This window comes from Pantherophis guttatus, chromosome 6 (genome assembly GCF_059756535.1).
Source record: "Pantherophis guttatus breed Tessera chromosome 6, ASM5975653v1, whole genome shotgun sequence".
Lineage (NCBI taxonomy): Eukaryota > Metazoa > Chordata > Lepidosauria > Squamata > Colubridae > Pantherophis > Pantherophis guttatus.
In genome coordinates, this window is record NC_142068.1 from 45,133,967 (window position 1) to 45,158,914 (window position 24,948).

The following is a 24,948-nucleotide window of genomic DNA, read 5'->3' on the forward strand; positions in this document are numbered from 1 at the left end:
GGCCAGAGAGGACTGTCTCTTTATAGCTGGCCACTGCTTGTATAACTTGGACTAACATAAAACATATCTCAGTTGCACTGAGCTGGAAAGAACATATATCCATTGAAAAGCTCTTCTGTCTAGGATTTCCTAGAAAACAGAGAAATTGTTTCTGTAACCACATTCATTTCACTGAGCCTTCTCAATCTCTTCTTGGCCTTGATTTTTCCTAGCTCTTGCTAAATTGTTTTCCATCTATTCATACCATCCCTATAGCAGGAAGAGAGGATAGCAAGTCTGCTTTAAACACATGGACTACTAGGGCCATAGTTTTAGAGGCCCACATTTTTCTCTTTCATCCCCACTGGGCTGCCAGGGACCTCAGTTGCCCTGAAGTTGCATTCAGTCTCAGTGGTCTCCCAGGATCTTTCACTAACAGATTCACATCTTCATGGCTAGCAATTTTTCATTTGGATTCATCTGCATGTAGCCTCTTCAAAGGTTGCTCATATCAGTAAAACATAAAACTGCTCCACAAGCTGTAGTCCCCGTGCTGCTACACAGGCTCTATGGAATAGTGACTATGGAAGAGCAGTCTTCAGCTTTACTGAATGATCATAGAGAAGAAGCCACCCAGACTGGATGGGGAAGCTGTTCTAGACCAGGGCAAAGCATGCAAAAAAGCCTGCCTTCAAACATCCATTTTTTTCATGTCCTGGGGGGGACATGCAGCATATAATTTAACAATTGCTGTGATTCACTTAACAACTGTGGCAAGAAAGATAACGAAATGGGGCAAAATCCACTTAACAAATCTTTCACTTACCAGCAGAAATTTTTGGCTCAATTGAGGTTGTAATTCGAGGACTACCTGTAATTGGAATCTAGTTCTAGCCTCTAACCATCAGGTCAAAGCTGTTACTATATCTCCTTCTTGGCTGAAGTGGAGCCATTCAGTCATAGGCGTACTGATAACATCCCACCCTAAACTAAAGAATGGCCTCTCTTGATAGTTTCATATATGTGTTAAAAGGAATGCAAGATAAGACTTGACCTCTTCTCCCCCATCAACACTGATTTCTCCAATTTGATTCTCCACTGATTCCCCCTCTCTCTGTATGTGTATGTGTGTGTGTGTGTGTATATATACACATATACATATACATATACATATACATATACATATACATGTTTTTCTCTCGAAGCACCTGGTCTACCCCAATATGGGAGGGAGCATACTGCTTCCCTTTAGCCTTTATTTCTTTATCAGCAAATATAAATTTTATACACGCACACATACTTTCAGGTTTGGGAACTTTTTCCCTTCAATTCTTCATGCTGACCTTCCCCAATCTGATGCCCTCCAGTTGTGTTGTAATGATAGCTTCTAGAATTTTCCTGCCTGGAAATTCTGGGAATTGTAATCCCAATGTAACTGGAAAACTTGTTTGGGAAATGCTGCTTTATACAAAGGCTGTGATCTTTGGAGCCCAGATTATCTTATTAAGTCTAGAAAACTGTTGAGAGACAGGTCTTTCTCATAGGTGAGGAAAAGTTTAGGCAAGTCAAGACAAGTGGAAGAGTGCCCTGGTTTGACCTGAAGGAAAACAAACTTTCTCTCACTCTGAGGAGAGGCAACCTTCTCTCTCGCTCTTCTGACAGCCTCAATGTGCACCTTGACATTGTGTTAATTGGCTGCAGCAGAGTGAGAGAGTGCTTCATCGCATTATTGACAGTGTGCTTGCCTTGAGTTGGTGCACAGGAGTGAACAGGCATTCAGCTGTGTGCTCCTTGCATCCCTAATCTGACAGTCCCTTGAAGAGGAAGGATAGAAGGAAATGGAAACCAGCCTGGCCAGCTGCTCAAAGAGGAACAGCATGTTTTGCCTTTAGGGTGATCATGTTGGACATACCTTGACAAATATGCATATGGAGAAGTTGAAGTTTCCCATGAATGAACAATCAGGAATGTGTTCATACTTGCCAGGGCTACTTTAATGTATCATTAAGAAGAGGCAAGTTATCACACAGGAAACAATACCTTATTTATTTATCACATTTTTAAACCTCACATCTCCCTCACAAAGGAACTCTATGTTAGAACGGTATGAGTCCAGCTCTTAAAAGATCCTCATAATCTCTATCTAGGAATTCTATAATCCTGTCAAGAACAAATAAGTATCAGATAATGAACTGACTATTCTGACTAGGCTGTTGTCACAGGTAGACTTCAGCTCACTGGTTTCCCCAACCTGCTGCCCCTCCACTTGTTGGGCTGTAGTGCCTCACCCCTAACTCTTATCTAGTAGTTAGGAATGATAAGGGCTCCAAATTTGGAGAAATCAATTCTAATTCTCAAATACTACAAAAAGAAATTGATGGTCCCTTCTGAATGATTGTAAGTGATGCATTAACATGAGACTAAATACTGGGCTGCACTTCTCATATTTAATAATATTACAATTACTTAAAATAATGATGATGGATAATCCTTGTAAATGATATAAAATTCTAAGTGTGGGAATCAGCACTTCTCCCAATTTTACTGACTACAAAGTCACATTTCCTTAGATTTGTAGGCTTCATTACAGGATATCTACCCTACAGCTTTCCTTAATTTAGCTCCCTCTAGATATTTCAAATAACAAATCCATAAGACCCATTCAACATATGATTGGAGAATATAGGGAAGTTAGTTCAAAACATCTTGAGAGTGCTCAAATGGGAAAGGTTGTAGCTTTTCCCCAAAATTGCTAGCCAGAATGCTAATTCAACCAATTTCACTGGGAATGCTGGAAGTGATCATTCACTTGAAGGGGGAGGAGGACTTTTTACAATAAGATATTCCTCTGGGTAAGAATTATATTCAACCTGTTCCTGATTAATCCCTGATTGCTTCGATTTCTTAGAAGGCAACTTTACCCGGCAAACTTAACTCATTAATCTATGTGTTCACCTGAATCCATCCATCCTTTTTATTCCCGTCATTCCTCTGACCTTCCTTCATGGATGTGCATTCCAGACGCGACATCTCCATCACTCTGTCCTAAACTGTCACCACGTTGTTAGTATTCTTACTAAAGTAGAAACATTGTGCTAGTTCTTTAGTTATGGCCTTAACAGAGGCAAGCAGAGCAATTGGACCCTCCTTCTGAGATATGATTTATTTGTAGCCTGAAAAGGACTTACTTCTGCTTTTGCTATACTTCTTCACATTTGTTCTGAGATGCACTGTAATTGTCTGTCCGTCCATTCCCACCCCACACCCCCAAACATGCATCTTTAGGGCACAATAGTGACTTGTTTGGTACTTAAACTTAAAGCCCTTTGACAGAATTGGAATGGAATACAATGAAAACAAAAGAAAATGTTATCATAATATATTTAAAAGGCAATACATTAAAAAACAATAACAGTAATAAAGAAGTCACCTACATTCCTGTGAGGGCAAAAAAAATGTAATCCGGCAGTGAAAAGATACAATAATGTCACTTTTGTGGAAGGGACATTTGATCATAGCAGAGGAGATCTTAGTACTGAGTAGTACCTTGGCAGGCTGGCACACAGGAGGCCCTACAAGCAGTAGCAGCATATTCCCTTGACAGGGCACTCAAAACCCATACCTTGGATTTCACAGTTTAAGAGTGAGAAATATATTAGAACTGCTGCCACCAGAAGACGGTCTATGCAAAGTTTGCAAGTATCATTTGCAGATCTAATATACCCGGTATTTCTAATTTCCTTTTGATATTGCTCTTAATAAAGGATAACAAAGCATCTCATTCAGCCATGGGCTGAGCTGCCCATATTTAGACAACTTTGCATCGCAGAGTGCAACCTTTTGCAGGAAGATTCCCACCCTAAGATTGCCAGTGCTATGCTTTCTAATATAGTGCATTTCAAATCTTGCAATGATTAAATAAATTAAAGAATATGATTCTGAAAGAGATACTGGAACAACATGTTAAAATAAAAGCCAGACATGTGGCTTTTATTACATGTAAGTTTCTTTCCCTCTGATCTTTCTAGAAGAAGAATATGGGAGATCTTGAAGTTAGTCAAGTAGTTGAAAGATTCCAAGAGACAGATTATTAAATCAGCCATAATGTAAACTACAGTTTTTTCTGAATCTATTTTTATTAAAAGCTGAAGAATCTGAAAATATATATATTGCACCACATGTGAACAAGACACACATCTTAAAATAGAGGATTACCATGTTTTCTGAAGGCAGTTTTTCCTACTTCAGATTACAAAGTCCTCACTTCAAAATACACTTGGAATAGTAGCCAAAATGTGTTACTAGGCATTTCATAGACCCACTGACACATAAAATTCAGCCTCTGATGCAGGCTTGGCCCTTTGCATTAATTGGTTTCTTGAAAGGCTCCCCTCTTGATCTCCTTTGAGGACAAGATATTTTCCCTTGAGTTTTCAAATATTGCCCTCAAGGTTTTATCAAATTCTATATTTATTACTAGCTACTAGGGCTCCCTCCCTGCCCTCCTCCTCTGTTGTATTTTCTCTCTATGCTGTACATTTTCAGCCTTAGCAAACTCTATGCTAACCACATTAGAGTCACACATCATTAGCTGCCAGATGAAACCACTCAGGCGTTTCTGCAACTTTGCATTGTGTGATGTTAACATGGATGGATGTCTCAAAGAATTCAGAACTCTCCCTTAATCAAACAAGCAGAATTCTACACAACTAGAGGAAGGGTATACTTTGGCCAAATCCATTAATAAGACAGATAAGTACTCTATAAAAGCAGTATTCTTGATCTGATACTGTAGTAATTTAGGTTTTTGTCAGTGCTGTATCAGAGATCTTCCCAGTGTCTCTTCCTGACAAGGGCTTTAGGTCAAACCCATGTAATATGCCTTTTAACAATACAGTCCCAGATAAATCCTGATTCCTGAATAGGAGGGGAAACTTCTATTTGCATCTTGCATACATTAGATGTCTGAAATAAGATAAGAAAGAAATTTCTTTTGGGCCTTTACCATTTGGTTTCCATTTTCCTGAGGAGCCCCAGTGGTGCCTGCCTTAATCCCCAAATCCTTCAGCATGTCAGAAAAGATTTAGAAAAAGAACTCTTGTCTATAAATATAGGAAACACAAAATCCAGCCCTTCTTCTTTAACCTATTTTTCCAAATGAATCTCACTGATCTGAAGAAGGAAGAAGGGAACAGTATAAGCTACGTGGTAAATCAAAATGATTTAAACATGCTTAACTATAAGTGGCATAACATTTTTATGTGCATTTATCTTACATTGGATGAAAAAATAGACTTTCCTAATATTTTTTAAAAATATAATCCTAAACTCCATAAGCATCAGTCCTCCTGAACTTTGTCCTTTGTCCTATGAAGGGTTTTAATCAACTCTGGTGAATTATGTGTCTCGAAATCTTACCAGATTAATGTATTAAATCTGTACTTCAAAGCATTTTCATAAATGTGTGATGTGTTCAGCAGACATGAGGAAAACAATGGCTCTATTCCTTTTTCTCTGTTGACTTTTTCTCACAAAATAGGACAGTTTTTTGGAAAGGTAGCTGTGGCAGTTGCTGAGAGCCGTGTGACTCATTAAAATCTAACAAATCCATTATGGCAGAAAAGAGGCAGGGAGGTGATTAATCCAGTGTGCTAGAACTCAGGCTGAGTTACTGGCTTCTTAATAAGGCGGAGCGGTGCAAACGATGAAAAAATATGGAAAGCATATTGGTTCCCACCACTGTTCTCTTCATTAAAGTCCATTCCTTTCCCTTCTCCAAGAAGATATTGGGAATGCTTGGTTGCCTAATTGAGGAAGTACATTAGCAGCAATAGAAAACTTCACTTTGATAGGAAAAAAAAAAGAGAAAAACTATTGAGAAGGCCTAATATCTGAAACCATTCTTGCTCACTCTTGCTTCATTTCTTACTCTCTGTTCCTTTAGGTACAATGGACCCAACCTGGTGCTGAAGTACGACAAGGCACGGGGCCAGCTGTTAAATCTTGCAGTGGATGAACACAGCTCCCCCTACTATGCACTGAGGGATCGCCAGGGCAATGCAATTGGTGTGACAGCCTGTGACATTGATGGAGATGGATGGGAGGAAATTTACTTCCTAAACACCAATAATGCCTTTTCTGGTGTGTGTCAAAGTTACCCATCCCTGGCATTTAACTTACCACTGATAACCAAATTAACGCATCAAACCTTTTGAATGGTCTTTGCATTTCCCTTCATCTTCTGATATCCATCCAACTATGATATACAACATACTATATGCCTGGAAATTATCCCATTGTAGCAGCTTAACCAGTGCTGACTAGTTCCAGGATCCATTTAACCTGCCCAAAAGAGGTGACAGAAACTAGAAGTGATTCTCAGAGGGGACACATAGTGATGTGGCTGGATGAAGACCAGGAGTCTGTTCAGCCATCTTTCTTTCTTGTTTGTGGTGTCCTGAAGGCTGCCCTCTGCATAGTTTACTCTGGGACCTCCTCTGCTAGCCTTGTACCAATGGCGTTCATTTCCTGACCTTCACTGGCCACCAGGGTGGGATGTTTCAAGCCTGGAGTTAATTTCCCAGCTGAGTGATTTTGTCGATTCTCTGGCAGCAGTGGGGCTGGCAGAAGGGGGGGGGCAGGAGGTGTAGAGAGACTTAGCTGCTGACTCAGGGTTTTGCCAGATCTCTAGTTGCCAGAAGTGACTGCAGCTCTTGAGGGCTTAAAATTGCAGGGGATGAAGGAGCGCCTCTGGGACAATGTTCCTTGAGGTGAATAGGACAGAGGGAAAATGGCAAACCTCTGAAGCATCTAGGCCTCTGTGGCTCCACTGTTGTTATTGTTTTCCTTTGGGAGGACGAGTATCTAACTGCTAGGCTGGCACTAGACTCCTTTACGATACGGTCTTGCCAAAGTCACATATGTAGCACTAGTCCACGTCTGCACCCTGCCAGCGTAATCTTTATGGCCTAGCCCTTGCTTAATAGAAATTGCAGTTAGAATAACAGGCCACTTTTCTTTTCTGAGCTTCAGATGGGCTTGTGGGATTTTCTGGGAAATGCTGCTTGACCATTGGCTTTTCTGTTAAGATTCCATGCTGGATTTTGGCTGCTTCTAGATTCTTTCTGAATAGCTTGTGGCAACCCTGGAACGACGATTGCTTTCCTCCCACTTGCTCAAAGTCCCTCTTTAGATCTCTGTGGCCCTTTCCCTAGAAAAAACACCATCAAGCCCCTGCTCCTTCCAGAGTTGGGCTGGGCCCATTACCTGCCTCATTGATCTACTCTTGGTTCTGCTTATCTGTCTTCCTGACACACCTAATTATAGCTTTGCAGCTACCAAAGACTCCCACTCTTTAGATCAGCCAATCACATTACTCCCGGCATCAGGGTCTGGCCATCGATTTTTTGTTTTCCCTTTTCCCTTTATGATGTACATGGCTCCGTGCTGCTTTGGCACATTTTTCCTTAATGAATGTATTCTTCTGGACCTCCCTTACCAACACTTAAGCTTTGTTGGAGTTGCTGCATTCACAGCAGTGCAGTCCCAGTCAAAGCCCTGCATACTAGCTAGCAGTTAGAGACTCACTGAGAGTGGGTATTGGAGAAGCTTTAAAGGCTGACAATCAGGAACTAGGTGCTCAAAGTGGACAAGAAAAAAAAGGGATTCAGTTTGTAGTGATAAGGTGGGATTGTTTGATGGTCACATACACAATCTGCACGTACGTACAAATTTCAGATCTGCATAGTGCAATTGTGTTGTTTCAGGATGGGTTTATGCCAAATCTTTCCACCTCTGATCGCTGGAATCTTGGAGCCCTTTTTCCAAAGGACTCAGCTGAGGTTCTAAAGAAAAAACAGCTCTGCCTGGTTCCCCATCTTTGACAGGAGAAAGAATGTACTGAGATGGAATACAGCCTGAAGCCATAAGATGCTTGATGTCTTCTCTCTCTTTCCCAGGTGTAGCCACCTATACAGATAAACTATTCAAGTTCCGCAATGGGCGCTGGGAGGACATCTTGAGCGATGAGGTGAACCGGGGTGTAGCAAGCCGGTTTGCTGGGCGTTCTGTGGCTTGCGTAGACAGGCTGGTGAGTGCATGAGTTTGGCTCACGGGGGCTATCATCTCAGAATCGCTGGTCTCTGGCATATATGCGGAAGAAAGAAATTGGAACCAAAGAAGCATAATCTAAACTGCGTCAAGAGAAAAAATGTTTTTGGAGAGGCCTTGTTCTCCACCCAGCCTCCCTATGACCAGGCTCTGCCCCCTCCTCCACAGCTGTCAGGACTCCCATCAGGGGCTGCAGTGCCAGGCGAGTGCCGTGCTGCTGATAAACACCGCCTGTCTGGGTGATTTATGCCCCTGTCACCTGCATTTTCTTCTCTCTCTACCATGCGTGGTTTGTTTTCCAATGATTATTGCTAAATCAGGGTGCCATGGGAGAACAAAAGGGGGCAGATGGCAGCTGACAAAGAAGCCTGGGGCAAACATGGGCACGTGAAGACCTGGCGTGTTCCTTTTGGAAGCCCCCTAGCAAGGATAAGGAAACAACCATGTCTGAGTAGACTGTTTTTGCTTGTATGTTGTAAGGGTCTGGCATGGCATTTTCTTTACCAGACTTATCCTTCTCACGGCTGTGGAACTGCGACCCACTGGAGGCACCCAATATGCCGGACCATAGCTTCAATATTTTGTGGCTCATTGTGTTTTGGAAACTCAGCCATTTCATTATATGAATCAGATTATTGTGTTACACCATCACAGTTTACATTTGGGCATAAGATAAGAACCTAGGAATTGTGTTTTGTTCCTCTGGTTTGGTGGGTTCACATGTTATCTAGCTATTCTATCCAACATGTGGGGAATGGATGGGAATGCTTCATTGGAGCGCCGGTTCTCAGCGGTTCTACTCCCTTCCTTCCTGCAGGGGTCTGGCCGCTATTCCATTTACATAGCTAACTATGCCAATGGAAGAGTTGGTCCTCATGCCCTCATTGAGATGGACACAGCTGCCAGTGACCTAGAGCATGGTATTGTGGCACTGAATGATGTGGCTGCAGAAGCTGGAGTCAATAAATTCACAGGTATGAGGGAAGCAGAAAGTTGCTATATTGCTGAAGAAGACCTGAGGATATAAACTGGGGAGACCTTTGATCAGAATGAACTCCAGGTTTGAAGGAACTCTTACAAAATGTCCTCCATGGGGTTTTCCTTTGTTGTGTTGCCCTAAGGTTCAGAATAAATTTACCTTTTAGTGCCATAGAATGTACAGTAATTGATGTTTTTTTTCCATGTTAGCATTTCCTCTGAACAGCAGCCTATATTTTTTTCCTGAAATTCTCCATTCCATAATGCATTGTGGGGGGGGGGAATAAAATATTCCATTGGTCCCTTCTTAAAATCCTACACTACCCAGGCATAGCAGCACATCTGGAGCTTTAGGGCAACACAACTGTAGCCACCAACTGAGTTGTGGCTGCCAGAAACAGACCTCTGAGATGGAGGGGGTACTTGCCTCACATGATGCTGGACCAGTCTCTGACTCTAGTTCCATTCATCTTTGGAGGTCTTGGCTCAGCTTTCAGTCTCAAAGGCCCTGAATTCTTACCAAATATTTTTGTGGGTATTATGGAACTTCAAGGTAAAATAGGGATCCTCCCAATGAATTTCAGTGTTTTATCAATTCGTAGGATTGACTGTAGACAGAGATGGGAAATAGGAGAATGAATCCATGGTTGGGGTTTTGGTCTTATATTCAGGCTAGGATTTATTTCCAGTGCAGTTACTGCTTCACGGGGAGCAGGTGATGGGAGTGCTCTGGAGCTTTCACTCCTCTTGTTCCCAGGGGGTCGGGGCATAACGGTGGGTCCCATTCTCAGTGAAGCTGCCTCTGACATATTTTGTGATAATGAGAACGGAGCCAACTTCCTCTTTCAGAACCAGGGCGACGGTACCTTCATAGATGTAGCACCCAGCACTGGTGAGTATGCAGCCTGGGCAAGGGTTTTGGGGGCGGCATGTCTTATAAAATTAAAATGATTTATGTAGTTGCTGGACACTTGAAATCCTACTAGAGTTAAGATTTTTTTTCCCTATCCCAGCCTCCCTACTTCTGGGGAAGGAGGGGGTTATAAGTGCACCCAGGCTCAACCACCAGTTATTTAACGTCTGGCTGATGATCACTGGAGTTTAACGAAATGTCAGGCTGGCATCCATCACAACCGTGCTGCTGATGACACCTATTCTCTTTAGAAACATTCCTTCCATGTCATCAAGGGAATAGGAACACATTGGCGAGAAGGAGCTTGGGCGGGGGGGGAGGTGAAAAGCAGATTGCCAGCCCCTCACATGCCTACTCAACTAAACTAGCTGCCAGAAAATCCTCTTCTGTCCTCCGCCACCATGGAGCCTAAATTCCTTGAGGTCCAAAACAGCATAAGATTCAGTTCAGTATAGTACATGGGAATGTTCATCCAGCTGACTTCCCTGTCATCCTCTGTAGGGTTGGATGATCCCTACCAACATGGTCGTGGAGTGGCTCTAGCTGACTTCAATCGTGATGGCAAAGTTGACCTAATCTATGGTAACTGGAATGGACCACACCGGCTCTATCTGCAGGTTAACGCAGGTGGGCGTATCCGCTTCCGAGTAAGTGCTATCTGAAAAAGGGAAGTCCAACACCGGCATATGCCTGGAATGTCCTGGGCTGTGAGCAGGGAAAGGGGATGTGGGGACTCTGGTAGTAAAGTAACGTAAGAAAGAACGGAGCATATAGATTAGGTCCAATCACCAAAGAGACTGATGTCTATATCCCAATTGGATGACCAGAAATTCCTTTTTTAAGGATTATCTCCCAGCTCAAGAATGTTCCTTATTCTTGCAATGTAGATTTGGCAGCATTTTCCTCATCTTGCTTTCTATCCATCAGCAGAACACTCCTTCATGAAACTATATAGACTTTTGATATTGCCTGCTGCAATTAGCTTCCTACTTTTCAGCCCAGTAACAAAGTCTCCAACCACCTAAATCTATTCCTAATCTTTACTTCCTCTTGGTCCTGCTCAAGACCAAGCCCTGCCCCACTAATCCCCGTCCTTCCCCCAGGACATTGCCACGCCCAAACTGTCCATGCCATCACCTGTCCGCACCGTCATCGCTGCTGATTTTGACAATGACCAGGAATTGGAGATCTTCTTCAACAACATCGCGTATCGTGGCTCGTCTGCCAACCGCCTCTTCCGGTGGGTGAGAGCCACATGGCCACCAGAGGCTAGGGCAGTGGGCTCCCTATCTTGCTTGGCCCTGGATACTGCAAGAAAGGTTTCCACCAGCAGAGTCTGGTGGAAATCATTCTGTCTTTAAAAAGCTGTGCATGCAAACTGAGAACATGAGAGGAGACAGCTGGGAGGGGTAATTCTTGATCCATTGTACAGTGGCATTTACTCTCCTGTGTCTTAATCCACAGGAGTGAGGTGGTTCCACCAGAATGGAAAGGGTCCCATTTAGTTCCAGCCACTCTATATACAGTTGACAATGTTGTGACTATCTCACTACTGATACAACAGTCTGTTCTGCCTAGACCAATCCCTGGAGATTCTGGCTTTCACTAATTAGCACTTATGCACAGTTCCCATTAATTGTAGGCAATCAATGGCTTGTTAAACAGAGTTGCTTACATTTCTCTGACTAATAAAGTGATAGCAGCAGCATATGGCAAGTCTAGGGAGTCCGTGCCAAATTTATCATTTTGCAAATGTGCAAGGTCTCTTCCAGAGAAAAGAACAGTGGCAAAAGCAGATACAGCCTAGAGATCTAGCCTGTAGATACAGGGTGGTGATCACCAGAAATAGACTTTCAAAATTAAGGTCCTGTTCAGGGAGGACAACATTCATTCTGCAGTCCTTTTCTGCTGCAGGGTTATCCGTCGAGAACATGCCGACCCAGCTATTGAAGAACTAAACCCTGGCGATGCTGTGGAACCAGAGGGGCGTGGCACAGGTGAATCATTGTCATGTCTTTTGTGGAGCATGATTATCATGCATCACTTAGCAAGAATAAAACAGATATAAAAGAGGTTGCTGTAACCTATTGGCAATGGTTGGGACAGACCTTCTGCCAGTGATGAATTGTGTACCAGTGACCCCTCTCTGTGCCAGGAAAATCTAGATATCTGGGTTGTTGGCAGTGGGCATAGTTAGGAAATGTCAAATTGTGAGTGTAATGGTTTCAAATAATAGTGTATTTATATGATAAGTTTGCATTAAATCTGTGTTTTGTAAACACTCAATGAATAGATGCAAATACTGCAGGTGTTTGAGGGAGAAAGGGAGAGATCGGCAAATCTTCATCTGGGTCCTGTGATGCATCATAACAAGAGCATAATTATTTGTATTAGGCTCAGAGACAAAACATCCATGTGGCCTGACCCCATGGTCTATGGGTTGTTCCCATGACTGGCTGCCTCTTAAAGCATATGAAGGAAGAGAAGAATGACCTTTGTGTGTGATGCCTATCAACAGCCAGGAGACTTAATTCCTGAATATCAGGAGCAGAAAGGGCTCTTATTAATAGAGGATTTGGCACTAGGAAAAATAGTATCTGTGGAGTAGAGAGCACAATAAATACCACTGCAGGGAAACTGAATGGAATCAAGCGCAGAGAAGAAGAAACTATGTTCTGATTTTCTCATGTTGGGCATTATATCATTCAATATCGCTGTTAAGTAATGTGGCCCTTTCACAAAAGTGATGAGCAAAGATACATTTCCTTACTGAAATTATATCATTTTAGGAGGAGCGGTGGTAGATTTTGATGGTGATGGGAAGCTGGATTTAATTCTATCACATGGTGAATCCATGGCACAACCACTCTCAGTCTTCAAAGTCAATGAGGTAGGTTTAGAAAGTTTCCTCTCTTAATGTGTTTAAAATCAAATCTATATGTCAACAAGCATGAAAGTCCTTCCTCGGTTCCATGACCACTTCATCCTTTGGCTGAGTCTGTCTGTCCATCTCCACAGGGTGCTGGCAACAACTGGCTGCGGGTGATTCCACGTACACGCTTTGGGGCATTTGCTCGCGGTGCTAAAGTGGTGCTGTTCACACGGCACAGTGGTGCCCATCTGCGCATCATTGATGGAGGGTCTGGGTACTTGTGTGAGATGGAGCCTGTTGCCCATTTCGGCTTGGGTGAGTGAGGAGGAGTAGAGGCAGGGCTTGGAACGCAGAGTGGTGTGTGGCCCCAGGTCTCTTTTGCCCCAGCCATCTGCCTACTAGTCCAATACAGGCAGTCCTTGATTTACAACTATTTGTTTAGTGACCATTCAAAATTGCAATGGCACTGAAAAAAATGATTCATGACTGTTTGTCACACTTACGACCTAGGATCAGGTGATCAAAATTCAGACACTTGGCAAACGGCATGTATTTATGATGGTTGCAGTGTCCCGGGATCATGTGATCCCCTTTTGTGACCATCTGTCAAGCAAAGTCACTGGGAAAGCCAGGTTCACTTAACAAGTGTGTTACTATCTTAACAACTGCAGTGATTCACTTAACAACTGTGGCAAGAAAGGTAGTAAAATGGGGCATAACAACTGTCTTGTTTAGCAACAGAAATTTTGGATTCAATTGTGGTCATAAGTTGAGGGCTACCTGTAATATATAGTACTAGTTATTACTTATTTCTTCTTCCAAATCAAATTTGAGAGAGAGAAACCTGGTGCAACCTAACACCACCTCTGAATTTGATAGGGTCATATGCAGACAGATAGTGCTATATGACCCTGAAATTGTTGCAAACATGGGTCAATTATTAACAAACTTCAACTAACATTTCCCCACTCTGTTCCACACTGCTTTTTTTTATTTTTGAATTAGAGTTCTTGAAAACTCAAAAGCTTGCATGCTATTTTCTAAACCCTAACTTAAGAAAGGCATTGCCTTAATATGGACTTCAATTTTGTTTTCTTGTGACCGGTTTAGGTTCTTTGGGTTTTTTTTATAGATCTTCCTTGTCTCTCATCCTTCCTAAATACTCACCAAACACTGCAAACTAGAACTCTGTAGAGATTCTCAGTCATCCAGGTCATGGTTGTCCCAAAGGTGCTTTTTCAGGAGGCAACTGGGCTTTCTTGTTTTTTCTTTTGAAGACGTTTCGTTTCTCATCCAAGAAGCTTCTTCTTCTTCCCCACTCCTGCCAGAGCTGAAGAAGCTTCTTGGATGAAGAAGCAAAACATCTTCAAAAGAAAAAACAAGAAAGCCCAGTTGCCTCCTGAAAAAGCACCTTTGGGACTGCAAATTGGATTAAACATTAGGTCTGTCCTTTCACTAACTTATATCCTTATCTTTCTATATTCCTTCAAAATGTTTTAGTTCAGAGCCTCATCCCTACATTCCTTCAATTCTACTAAGGTCGAGCAAGCATACTGACGAATCTTCATTATAATACATTTCATACTTTTAAATGTTTTCCCAAGTCTGCCAATTCAGCAGCAAATTTTTTAAGAGCTCTAGCAGCTCCCTACTTTATGGGGGATCCACGGATACTAAACTACTGCTGCAATAAAGCCTATTACCCAATCATAATCCTTTTTTTTGAAAATATTTAGCAAGTTAATGTTATTATCTTATGTATTAATGATAGCTAATTCATCCTCAGGAGAATAAAGGGTGTTCACAGTAATTTGCATTCTCAGAGAGTAGACTATTTGTATTACAGTGAAGCCCTGATTTGCTCCTTCAGCTGTTTTTTTGCAGAAGGCACTGCATTTCTTCACACCTCATTACTCTTCTGCATCCTTGAGGTGGCTTGGTTTAGTGGGGCATTGCCAGGTTAGATTGCGCTGTAAGTGAAACCAAGTGGCTCAGAAATTCAAGGAGCCTATATGCCCAAATATTCCACATCCCTGCTGGTCTTGGCACAGAGTAGTTGATGGAACCACACAACCCCATCACATCGCAAGTTCTTTCATCTCTGTTGGGAACAGCTATTGAAATTTGGGAGGAGGAAAACTAAGCACGAATCTGAAGGAAGGGTAGTTTTTAACAACCATTCCTCTTTCTATGGTGCCTGCAGTTTTCTCCATTATTCAACAATTCCCTGTGCTTTTTCCTTGTAGGACAGGATGAACCCAGCAGCCTGGAAGTGACTTGGCCAGATGGCAAGCTTATCAGCAGAGCTGTAGTGAGCACTGAGATCAATTCTGTTCTGGAGATTCTCTATCCCAAAGACACACCAGGGCCACCCACCGTTTTAGTTCCTCTTGAGGTAAGCTTCACAATTAAGTCAATTTAAGTTAGGTTTCAGTGTAAAGAATGTGAAGTCATTTTCTCCATAATGAAAGCAATGAAACTAAATGGGTCCCAAGAAACAAGATACCAATATCATGCTTGTTTAGTAGAAGTATTACAATAATTTTAAAATAAGATAAAAGGGAGTGATTTTCCACCCAATTTTACTTTCCAAAAATATGTAAATAAGATATCCAGCGACCCAGGATTGTGAAATATGGACTCCTGGTGGCAAAAGAAAAAGAGCCAGGAACATAGGGGCAGAAAAGGTGGGGGTGTTGGTTTGTATGATTTTTTTACAAGGTCTTCCCTTGAGTCTAGATCTCAAGGGAAGGTGTGCCTGGATGAACAGGAGCTGCTCCCAACAAGAAGGGAAGATATTTGGATAAAAGAAAGGCAGATCTCAGAGGATGCATCCAAATTTTATCATACACTAAATATGAATCTTAAATATATGTAGCTACAATATCATTCTAGGAAGGTTGCACCTGAAAATGTGGTGCTTCCATAAGGACTGCCAGGCTGATCTAATAAATTTCTGTTAGAGCTCCTTCTTTGGTTTCCCTTGCTCTTTTCCATCACCTCCTTTTCCAAAGTTTTTGACATCTGTTCTCTTTCAATGGCCCAGTTTCTCTAGTTTCATAGAAGAGAATATATTTGGCTTAGGGTTCTTGGTGCTTTCTCAGCTTGGTTGTTTGCTTGCAGACATTTCATTACCCAACTATGTAACATCATCAGTGCAAATCTAAGACTCTCTGAATTGTGATAACTACATTAAAAGGGAACAGAGAAGATAAAGGGTCTAATACAACTAAAGTGGCTGTAATAAAAGTGACGCTGCTGCAAAATTTGCTGTTGTCAGCAAAGTGACTTCCAATGTTAAAAATCTACTAGCACGAGGTAAGGAATGGCCAAGTTGTCAGTGTAAGAAAGCTATGTGATAGTAAATGAAGCTTAATAATAAAAGACTACTGAAATCTGGAAAGAGAATTTGAATGTGCCATCTTTCTAATAAAACAATTAGTTGGAATCCATAGTATTAGATCACCTTCTTAGTTAGTTCTTAGGTAGTTTTGTTCCTCTCTTTCAAATATATTGTTCATAAAACCAGAAAAGCTTGAAATTGTTCAGGAATCTGGATGGGAGGAACAGACTTTGGCTTGTTCCTCACAAGATTGAGTGGCTGGGTCTGCCTGGGCTCCCAGGCAGGGAACGTTTTCACTGTCTTGGAGGGGGCTGGATGGGGTTGCACTTCCCCATTTTGAGACTGGTGTGCAAACTGGAAGTCTTCCCGAATTTGCAGCTACTGCTCAAAGAGCAGGTGGCAGCTGTGGCCAGGAGCTTTTGCGCAGGTTCATTTTGTGCATCAGTTGAGCCCTTTTCTTATCCAGGAGGCCTTCAGATACTCATTCAAGCTTTACTCCTCTTGTGACTGGACTATTGCAATAGACTCTACACGGGACTGTCCTTGAAAACCTTCTGGGAGCTATAGCTATATATGTGTAAAAGGTAGAAATGCAAGCACTTCTTGTTATACTCATATGCCAGTGTTGCTACACGAGCTGCAGTGGCTACCAGTTGGCTTCCAGGTGCAATTTAAAGTGCTAGTTATTACCTATAAAGCCCTTCATGCCACCAGAGTCTGGTTTATCTGCAGAACTGCCTTGTCACCAATCATTTCTGCCTGCCTGGTATGTTCAACAAAGTGGGTGCAGTCCAGGTCCCTTCAATTAAATAGACTATGTCTTCTATGTTCCTGCCCCTGATGTCTGGAGAAGGATCCTCCTAAAGATGGCACCTACCCTCTTAGGTTTAATATGTTAGTGGAGTCCCTGTCGAAACAGTTTTGTACTGTTACAGTTGTTTTGCCTGGGCTGTTATGTGTTTTGTTTTGATGGTTTCAAATTGGATGTTGCCTATAATGGGATAATGGGGTTTACTAAAAAAAGATTGCTGAAATTTGGAAACAGAATTTGAACATGCCATCTCTATACTAAAAATATTGGGCATGAATCTGTAAAGGCTTTACTTGGAGCAGCTTATATTCTGTGACAATACCTTTAATATTATTGAACAATGACATCTGCTACCCCAGGCATTTGGGAAGGACTTGATAGGTAGGCAAAAAGGCCAAACTGAGTCTACACATCTGGCTGAATGTACAACCAAGCATAACAATACAATAACACAACTTTCCCATTTGCAAATACTGGTTTGTGAGTTCTCAACTACGTTCACAATAAACAGTGAAGATGTTCAAATTTGCCCTGACTGATATTTACCCAGTGCAGATTATTTTCCTTGCTGCTTCTTCTTATCCAGAAAATCTACTGTGTGCCCTGATTTCCATATGAAGTCTTTGCTGCCAAATAGGAAGCACTGGCTTCTACATTTATTGTACAAGAGGGTCAGAAGGGGTATATACAAAAGTACCCCTCAAGATTGGGAGCTATATACAAACAGTCCTCGATTTACGACCCCAGTTGAGTCCAAAATTCCCATTGTTAAGCAAAACAGTTAAGTGAGTTTTGCCTCATTTGCAACCTTTTGCTAACAGTTGTTAAGTGAATCATTGCAGTTATTAAGTGAATTTAGTTTCCTGCATTGATTTTGCTTGTCAGAAGTTGGCGGGGAAGGTTACAAATGGTGATCATCCTGGGTCAGTGCCGCGATGATCACCATTTGTAACCTTCCCAGACAACTTCTGACAAGAAGCAAAATCAATGCAGGAAGCTAGATTAACTTAATAACTGCATGATTTACTTAAAAACTTCAGTGAGTCATTCAACAAATACATGCCAGTTGCCAAGTGCCCAAATTTTGAGCATATGACCATGGGGATGCTGCAGTGGTTGTAAGCATGAAAACCAGTTGTGAGTCACTTTTTTCAGTGCTCTTGTAAGTTTGAATCAGGGGTGGTATTCACTTACCTTCGCTACCAGTTCACAAATGGGAGTGTACATATCAGTGGTGGGTTGCCCGCAGTTCGCACCGGTTCTATAGAACCTGTAGTAAAACCGGAGGGAGGCTCCGCCCACCAACCCCAATGTCATCAAAATGGTTCTGCGCATGTGCAGAAGCTTCTGTACTTGCGCAGAAGAGCGTGCACGGCCCCGCTGCAAACCAGTAGTAAAGGTAAGTAGAACCCATCCCTGGTACATATTACCTCCGCGCATGCACAGAGCGCCAAAAGTGGGACGTGATGACTTCCGGGTGGGTGGGCAGAGCCTCCCTCAGCCACCACTACCGGTTCACCTGAACCGGATAAAACCGGCTGAATAGCACCACTTGTTTGAATGGTCACTAAACAAAATGGTTGTAAGTCAAGGACTACCTGTATTAGATAGTATATGGTCTGAGGCAGAAACTGCAACTACACAAATTCAGGAATAAATCCCTCAAAATACATATGACAAAAATGAGATTAAAGATCAATGGTTTCCTGATGATCTGTTCTTCCTTTTTTCCCTCATAGTGTGGCCAAGGATTCTCTCAGCACAAGAATGGGCGTTGTGTTGGTGAGTCACCTGCCAAGAGAAAATCAGCAAATGCTCCTTGATTCCCACAGCCGGGTTTCCCTGAAGTAGAATGACGCTCTTTGGTATCCAAACCCACCAGTGTGGCTGATTTCTGAGACTGCCGGCACTGAGTCTGTCTTTTATTATTTCCCATGCTTTCTCTCTCTCTCTCCTCTCTCTCACTTCCTTTCTTCCCAGACATGGATGAGTGTGCAGAATTTCCTTTTGTGTGTCCAAGAGGCAGGCCCATCTGCATCAACACATATGGTGGGTACCGTTGCCGCAGCAACAAGCGCTGTAACCGGGGCTTTGAACCCAATGAGGACGGCACTGCTTGTGTTGGTGAGTGATGACATGGGCAGAAGGGAATAATACCCTTTGGAGCTACTTCCCGAAGTCAGCTAGGAAATTCATAAGAAGCTATCAGGCAGTGAAGCCTGAAATCCTTTGTTAGATGGGAAGGAATGCTTGGAGTGGGAAGCAGATTAACTAACAAGCTCCTAAATTCATCCTGATTAATAACAAATTATTGCAGAGGGCAACACTTCCTGCTCTGTACCCTTGTTAAGCTGAAGAGAAGAATGATAGATACTTTTCCCAGGTGAGGTAAATTTGGTATCAAACATTCTGGAAACTACTAATCATTGCTGAGCAGCTACTCACCAATTGTGGTTTGCCAGAGGGAAATGGCAGGTGGAGACAAGGGTGCTTGTTTTCCTTATACCTGTTACTTCCCAGCTATCACCGGCAGTTCCATGGCTAGAAGATGGTGGCTGGGATTTTTGGACTTCTCTGTGTAGCCCTGCATCCTTTCCCCTAAAGGCCGTCTCCTTGCTAAGTGCCACTAACAAGTGTTCTGTCCTTTCTGCTTCTTTTTCTCTTTTTCTCTGTGTGTAGCTCAAGTGGCCTTTTTCGGTGGATATCCTTCTTCAGGGAGCTGGCTGGGCTCGACCTTGCCATCAGCCCCTCTCCTTTCACTTTGCCTTGGACTCTGCTTTTACTCCTATGCACTTTAAGCCTTGCCAATAAAGGACAGAAGCAGCCTTTATGGATGACTTAGCCTCCCCTCTCCTCCTTCCCTCCATATCCTCTCATCCAGTTTTCTCATGGTGGTCACTGGAAACATAAACTGAGGTGGGAGCATCCATTATGTAGCCCAGCTGATGATACTGGCACTACCAATATACCCTTTGCATGTTTTCTGGGAAAACAGAGAGGGCAGAGGCCCCACTAATGCTTGTCACCTCTGTATGGTGGCCATTTTCTTAGGAGGAGCTTGCCTATAACCAAGACGGTAGCTCTTGCTGGTAGTTGCTTGCTTGGTTAAATCAATAGAGTTACTCTGTGCCTGCTGGTTTGGCCTATGACACAATTGCTTCCCGTCCTTCCTTGTGCTCCTTCTTTTCCTCCTCTCTAGCCCAATACAAACCTGGATCTTGATTGGTCTGCAATTGAAATAAACAATCTTTCAGCTGGAGAATTGCTCTCCCTTAACAGCCCCCCCACCAATAAACTCTACACTGTCAACAAGCATCTACTTGCAACTGTGCTTGGGATGTGGGTGAAATTGGGGGCAATAGCTAATATTCAGAAGAAAATAGGCCAGAAAATGAGATTAGTGATAAGCTATGTGCCTGTTTCCTTTATGGCAGGCTTAGAGCAGTTGCATAAGGAGACGTAAATTGCTTGGTTTTATTTCATTTTAAAACATGTAGCAGCCATTCCTGCTGAATTCTGCTCTCCAGTGCCCGGCACATCTGAGCAGAAGTCTTCTCCTGGTAGCATCTCTGATTGAAGTTGCTTCCATTCTGCAGCTACACATTTCCCACTTGACCTTTCAACATTCCTACTATAGATGCCTTTTTTTTTTTACTTCTTTACTACATTCTTCCCAATCAAAGTCCCTTCCAGATGTATAAATGACAAATCCTAAGATTCTTAGCAAAGATAAACCTGGCTTAGAAATCTGGAATTGAAATCCGTGCATTTGGAAGATTCCCAAGGTAGAAACTCTGCTTTACCATATGCTAGTGGATCTGACCCAATCCTGTGTCAGTGTAATGGTTAAGGTGTTGGACTAAGACCAGAGAGACCCTGAGGGTCCATCCACTTTCAAACAAAGTTCATTTGGTGACTTTAGTCCAGTCTCAGTTTCTCAGCCCAGCCTGCTTCAGGAGGTTGAGAGTAGGGGGTAGAATTGGAGGAGGGATGCGATGCATGCTGCTTTGAGCTCCTGGAGGAAAGGCAGGATATAAATCTAATAAACAGATACAGGCAATTTATGGACCAAATGCAGCCTTTAATCCTTCTTCTGCAGCCAATAACAGTTCCACTTGCTTTGCTAGGCCACATATGGGAATAATCATTAGCTGAATGGCAAGAAGTGTGTGTGTGCATGCATGTGTGTGTGAGTGTGTGTGTATGTGTGTGTGTGTGTAGGAATTGAAGTCTTGCCTCTGAGCAAGCTTGTTCCAGATAGTTTTTTTTTCCCATCTACCAATGGCAGCAAATTATAACAGGTTCATGTTGGGAGAAGGGCTAAAACTTCTCTGGTGAATAAAGTTCACCAGTTGGGAAGTGTATAACTGAACTCCTGTTGTGTAAACATAAATGGAAATGAGACAGCAGGAGTGACTATGCTCTCTACACATGTGATATATCTCTGTGTATTGTGAGTCTATCTTCAAATTTTGTCCACTTGTGTAACTTAGATATGTGGGGGCCAAATCATTCTTGCTATCCATGACTTTAGAAGTTTATTATATTGTTGCAAGCACAAACTAGATATCAGCAAGACACTTCCTTTTTTTACTAAATATTTTGATTATAAATAAAATAAGCCATGGTGGTGCAATGATTAGAATGCAGTATTGCAGGCTAACTATGCTCACCAACAGGAGTTCAATCCTGACCTGCTCAGGGTTGACTCAGCCTTCCATCCTTGCAAGGTGGGTAAAATGAGGACCCAGATTGTTGGGGGCAAAATGCTGACTCTGTAAACCACTCGGAGTACATAGAGTAAAGCACTATGGAGCGGTATATAAGTCTAAGTGCTAATGCTAGTACTAAAGGAGGAGATATTATGAGCATATCTTCTATTTGTTACACAGTAAACACTATCACTTTGTATGGGACCTGTGTTGTGAACACACAAAGCACATGTGCCAAGGGAGTTGCAATAGATCACGGATTGTGCTCTTTGTCTACAAGTGTGTATTCCATTTAGTAATTTTGCTCCTGACTTAGATCCACTGAAACCATGACTGCTGTGTAAAGGGTGAGGTGGAGAAAGGCCAGAAGGCAAACAATACAGGTCAGAAGAAAAAGAGCAGAGAGGTAATCATTCTACAAATGTCAACCAGGGGTGAAATGCTCCCGGTTCGGACCGGCTCAGGCGAGTAGGTAGCGATGGCAGCGGGCAGTTCATAGAACCAGTAGCAAAAATCCCTGCCCCCGCCCCCCATGCCCAGCTGAGCTGCGCGATCATCAGAGGCTTTTTTTCTTTTAAATGCCTCTGACGATCCAAGCTCTGACGATCCAAGCTCTGACGATCCCAGCTGAGTTGCCTAATCGGCAGAGGGTTTTTTAAAAACCCTCTGATGATTAGGCAACTCAGCTGGGATCGTCAGAGCCTTTTGAAAGCATTTTTTACATGGTTTTACATGTAAAAAATGGTTTTAAAAGTAAAAAAAGAATTGACCACGCCCACCCAGTCACATTACCCCCCCCCCCACTAAGTCACGCCCATAGAACCAGTAGTAACAAATTTTAGATTTCACCACTGGTGTCAACCAATGTGAACAGATGCCTGGGAATTCCGTCCCAAATTCTGAAATGGATCAGTTAGTCCCTACTGAAAGAAAAGACTGTCATTTATTTTTGTAGGGGACAATTATGATTATTTAATTAGTAAAATCAATAGTGATCCAGATATTATATAACTTCAAGTTGAAACACAAATCCAGATGGACTCTTGTATCTCATATTGTAATGAGACAAATATCATATTCTGCCAGTTTTTCCTCTGGCTTAGAATAAATAAGAAGCCAGAGAGAATATGAATTCTCTCTCCCCCACCACTACCCCCCACATCTCTCTTACAAGCCTCTATATTGGTGTTTCTCAACTTTAGAAACTTTAAGCCAGAGGAGAATTCTAGGTCCAAACATCTTAAAGTTGCCAAAGTTGAGAAACACTGATCCATATCCTCCAACCAGACAGAGGCCTGTGAAAGAGAGCTTCCTTTTCTACCTGCTGTGGATAAAGGACTGGTGATGGGTTCAGAGCTTCTTACTGTTCCAAGCCTCAGTTGCAACTGGGAGAAAGTTTTAATAGTGGATTGAGAATATTTGAGGGGGGTGGGTTGCTTCTGAATCTAACAGGAACAAGTTTGTCTATCCTTAAATAAAAGGATATGTAAAAAGAGGAAGAGCTCAAAACTTCAAAGAGCATTCTTTTCTGAGCAAATGTGCCATTCTGGAAAAACAAAGTCCATTATTTAAATTTTATATACATGTATTTGGTGTTCTCTTTTTACCAGCTTTCAATACATCTGGAAAGAGTCATTTTGACTAATGTTACTGTTAACTCTCTTACCTATAGTGGGGGTTTTCATTTATATTTTCATGTCTTGAATTCACATAAATCTTCATTTTTCCTGTGCACTAAATAGGCTAGTGGGCAGTACAGATTAATTTGCTTTTTTTATTTTTTTTGGAATTTTCTCTTCATAGCAATGTAAAATCGGATCAAAATATTTGAATATCCTTGGTGCAACTCTAGAAGATTTTCTGTTAACCCATCTCTGCTTGCAGCCTTGAATAGGTGACACATTGTTTGCACACCTCACATCACCTTGTTGGAAAATAGTCTCACCCTGCAGTGCAAGCTACATCCTAAGAACTAGAGGTGCTTTCTTTCTGTATACGTTTCTGATGCACAAAATGTAAAGGATGGTTATTAAAGGATCATGAAACAGTGTTGAAGAAGCATATATTGCTACTACCATCTACACCAGCCTTTCCAGAGTTGCTGAGAATTCTGGAAGTTGGGTCACACAGTTGGAGTGCACCGGGTTGTAAAAGACTGGATGGACCATTTCACTCTAATTTCTTATTCCTAAACATTCACATGACTGTTATGACTGAATATGTACAATGAAGTCTGCATGGCTAGAAAACTCACCTGAGGAACCACTGCCATTCTGGGTAGACAATCTTGACAAAATGAGATCCGTTGCATACTGAAGAGTCAGTAGCGACTAAATGACAGACTAAAAATGCTGAACTGAAGGAACCTTTGCTCAACTTTAATATTAGGTAGCTTTCTAAGTTTCTGGATCTGTGGGATGAATTTGTATGAACAATAATAAAACAGCCATTTGCAGTTTTAAGATATCCGGTTCCCTGGAATGCTAGCACTTTCTTAGGTTCCAAGGCGAAAGTACAGGGAACTGGGATACAAATTGCTTTTACAGCTGTTCTGTCACTTATAGTTGAATGACTTCATTCCTGCTATGTGATTAAAAAGATCTGTTATTGCATAAATGATGAATCTGTCTTATCACACAGCTGTCTCTTAATAACAGAAAAGACCTGAAACAGAGAGAGACCATTTAAGAACCGAGCTATACATGATTAAAAGGAACATTTTTAATGTTCTTCAGAGAAGTGCAAATTGTAGTAGCTTAGAAAATCTCAAATATATTTTGAGCATGTAGAAATGGTAGCCTGGATAAAACCTTTCATCAATGCTTTAAAGGTAGGATGTTGAGCTGGAAAGTTAGCTGAGAAGAGGCATGGGCAACCAGTTTATTCAAGATATTTTTGGCAGCTGAGTCAAGGGCCACAGAATCTTGACAGTATCATAATAATATGACTGAAGGCTACTAAGATAGACTTTTCAGCCCTTCTCATTCTGCTCTGTTGAGATAGGAAGTTAAATAAAATGGGTGCTTTAAACCTATCAGAGGCTAGTATTTACATTTTATTTGGCAAGTAAATTTAGAAAACATATTGCCATTATAAGGAAGTTTGTTGTTGATTTTAGGGAATGTTAGAGATTACAAGGGCCTGGCAGTCACATACCACCCCAAAATTCCAGGTTGTCCATCTCTGATTTAGAACCAGATGGCCGTCTAGCAGCCAGTCTATCTCCTTACT

At 42.1% G+C, this 24,948-nt stretch overlaps 1 protein-coding gene across 3 annotated transcripts in view; it reads left to right on the plus strand.

Annotated features, from left to right (window-relative positions):
- Positions 1-24,333, plus strand: part of CRTAC1 (cartilage acidic protein 1) — a 33,098-nt gene extending 8,765 nt beyond the window's left edge. Inside the window, exons 3-15 of one of the 3 annotated variants that reach the window (XM_034439858.2) lie at positions 5,924-6,120; positions 7,938-8,068; positions 8,906-9,062; positions 9,824-9,958; positions 10,481-10,626; positions 11,083-11,219; positions 11,894-11,976; positions 12,769-12,869; positions 12,998-13,166; positions 15,098-15,246; positions 18,745-18,787; positions 18,986-19,129; positions 23,521-24,333. In XM_034439858.2, coding sequence (XP_034295749.2) covers positions 5,924-6,120; positions 7,938-8,068; positions 8,906-9,062; positions 9,824-9,958; positions 10,481-10,626; positions 11,083-11,219; positions 11,894-11,976; positions 12,769-12,869; positions 12,998-13,166; positions 15,098-15,246; positions 18,745-18,787; positions 18,986-19,129; positions 23,521-23,528 — 1,600 coding nt within the window. In that variant the 3' untranslated portion in view covers positions 23,529-24,333. Of the gene's footprint in view, positions 1-5,923; positions 6,121-7,937; positions 8,069-8,905; positions 9,063-9,823; positions 9,959-10,480; positions 10,627-11,082; positions 11,220-11,893; positions 11,977-12,768; positions 12,870-12,997; positions 13,167-15,097; positions 15,247-18,744; positions 18,788-18,985; positions 19,130-19,684; positions 20,321-22,033; positions 22,172-23,520 lie in introns of those variants that run through there. The other 2 variants (XM_087872786.1, XM_087872785.1) reach the window with 2 other exon arrangements.
- The last annotated feature ends 615 nt before the right edge of the window (positions 24,334-24,948 follow it).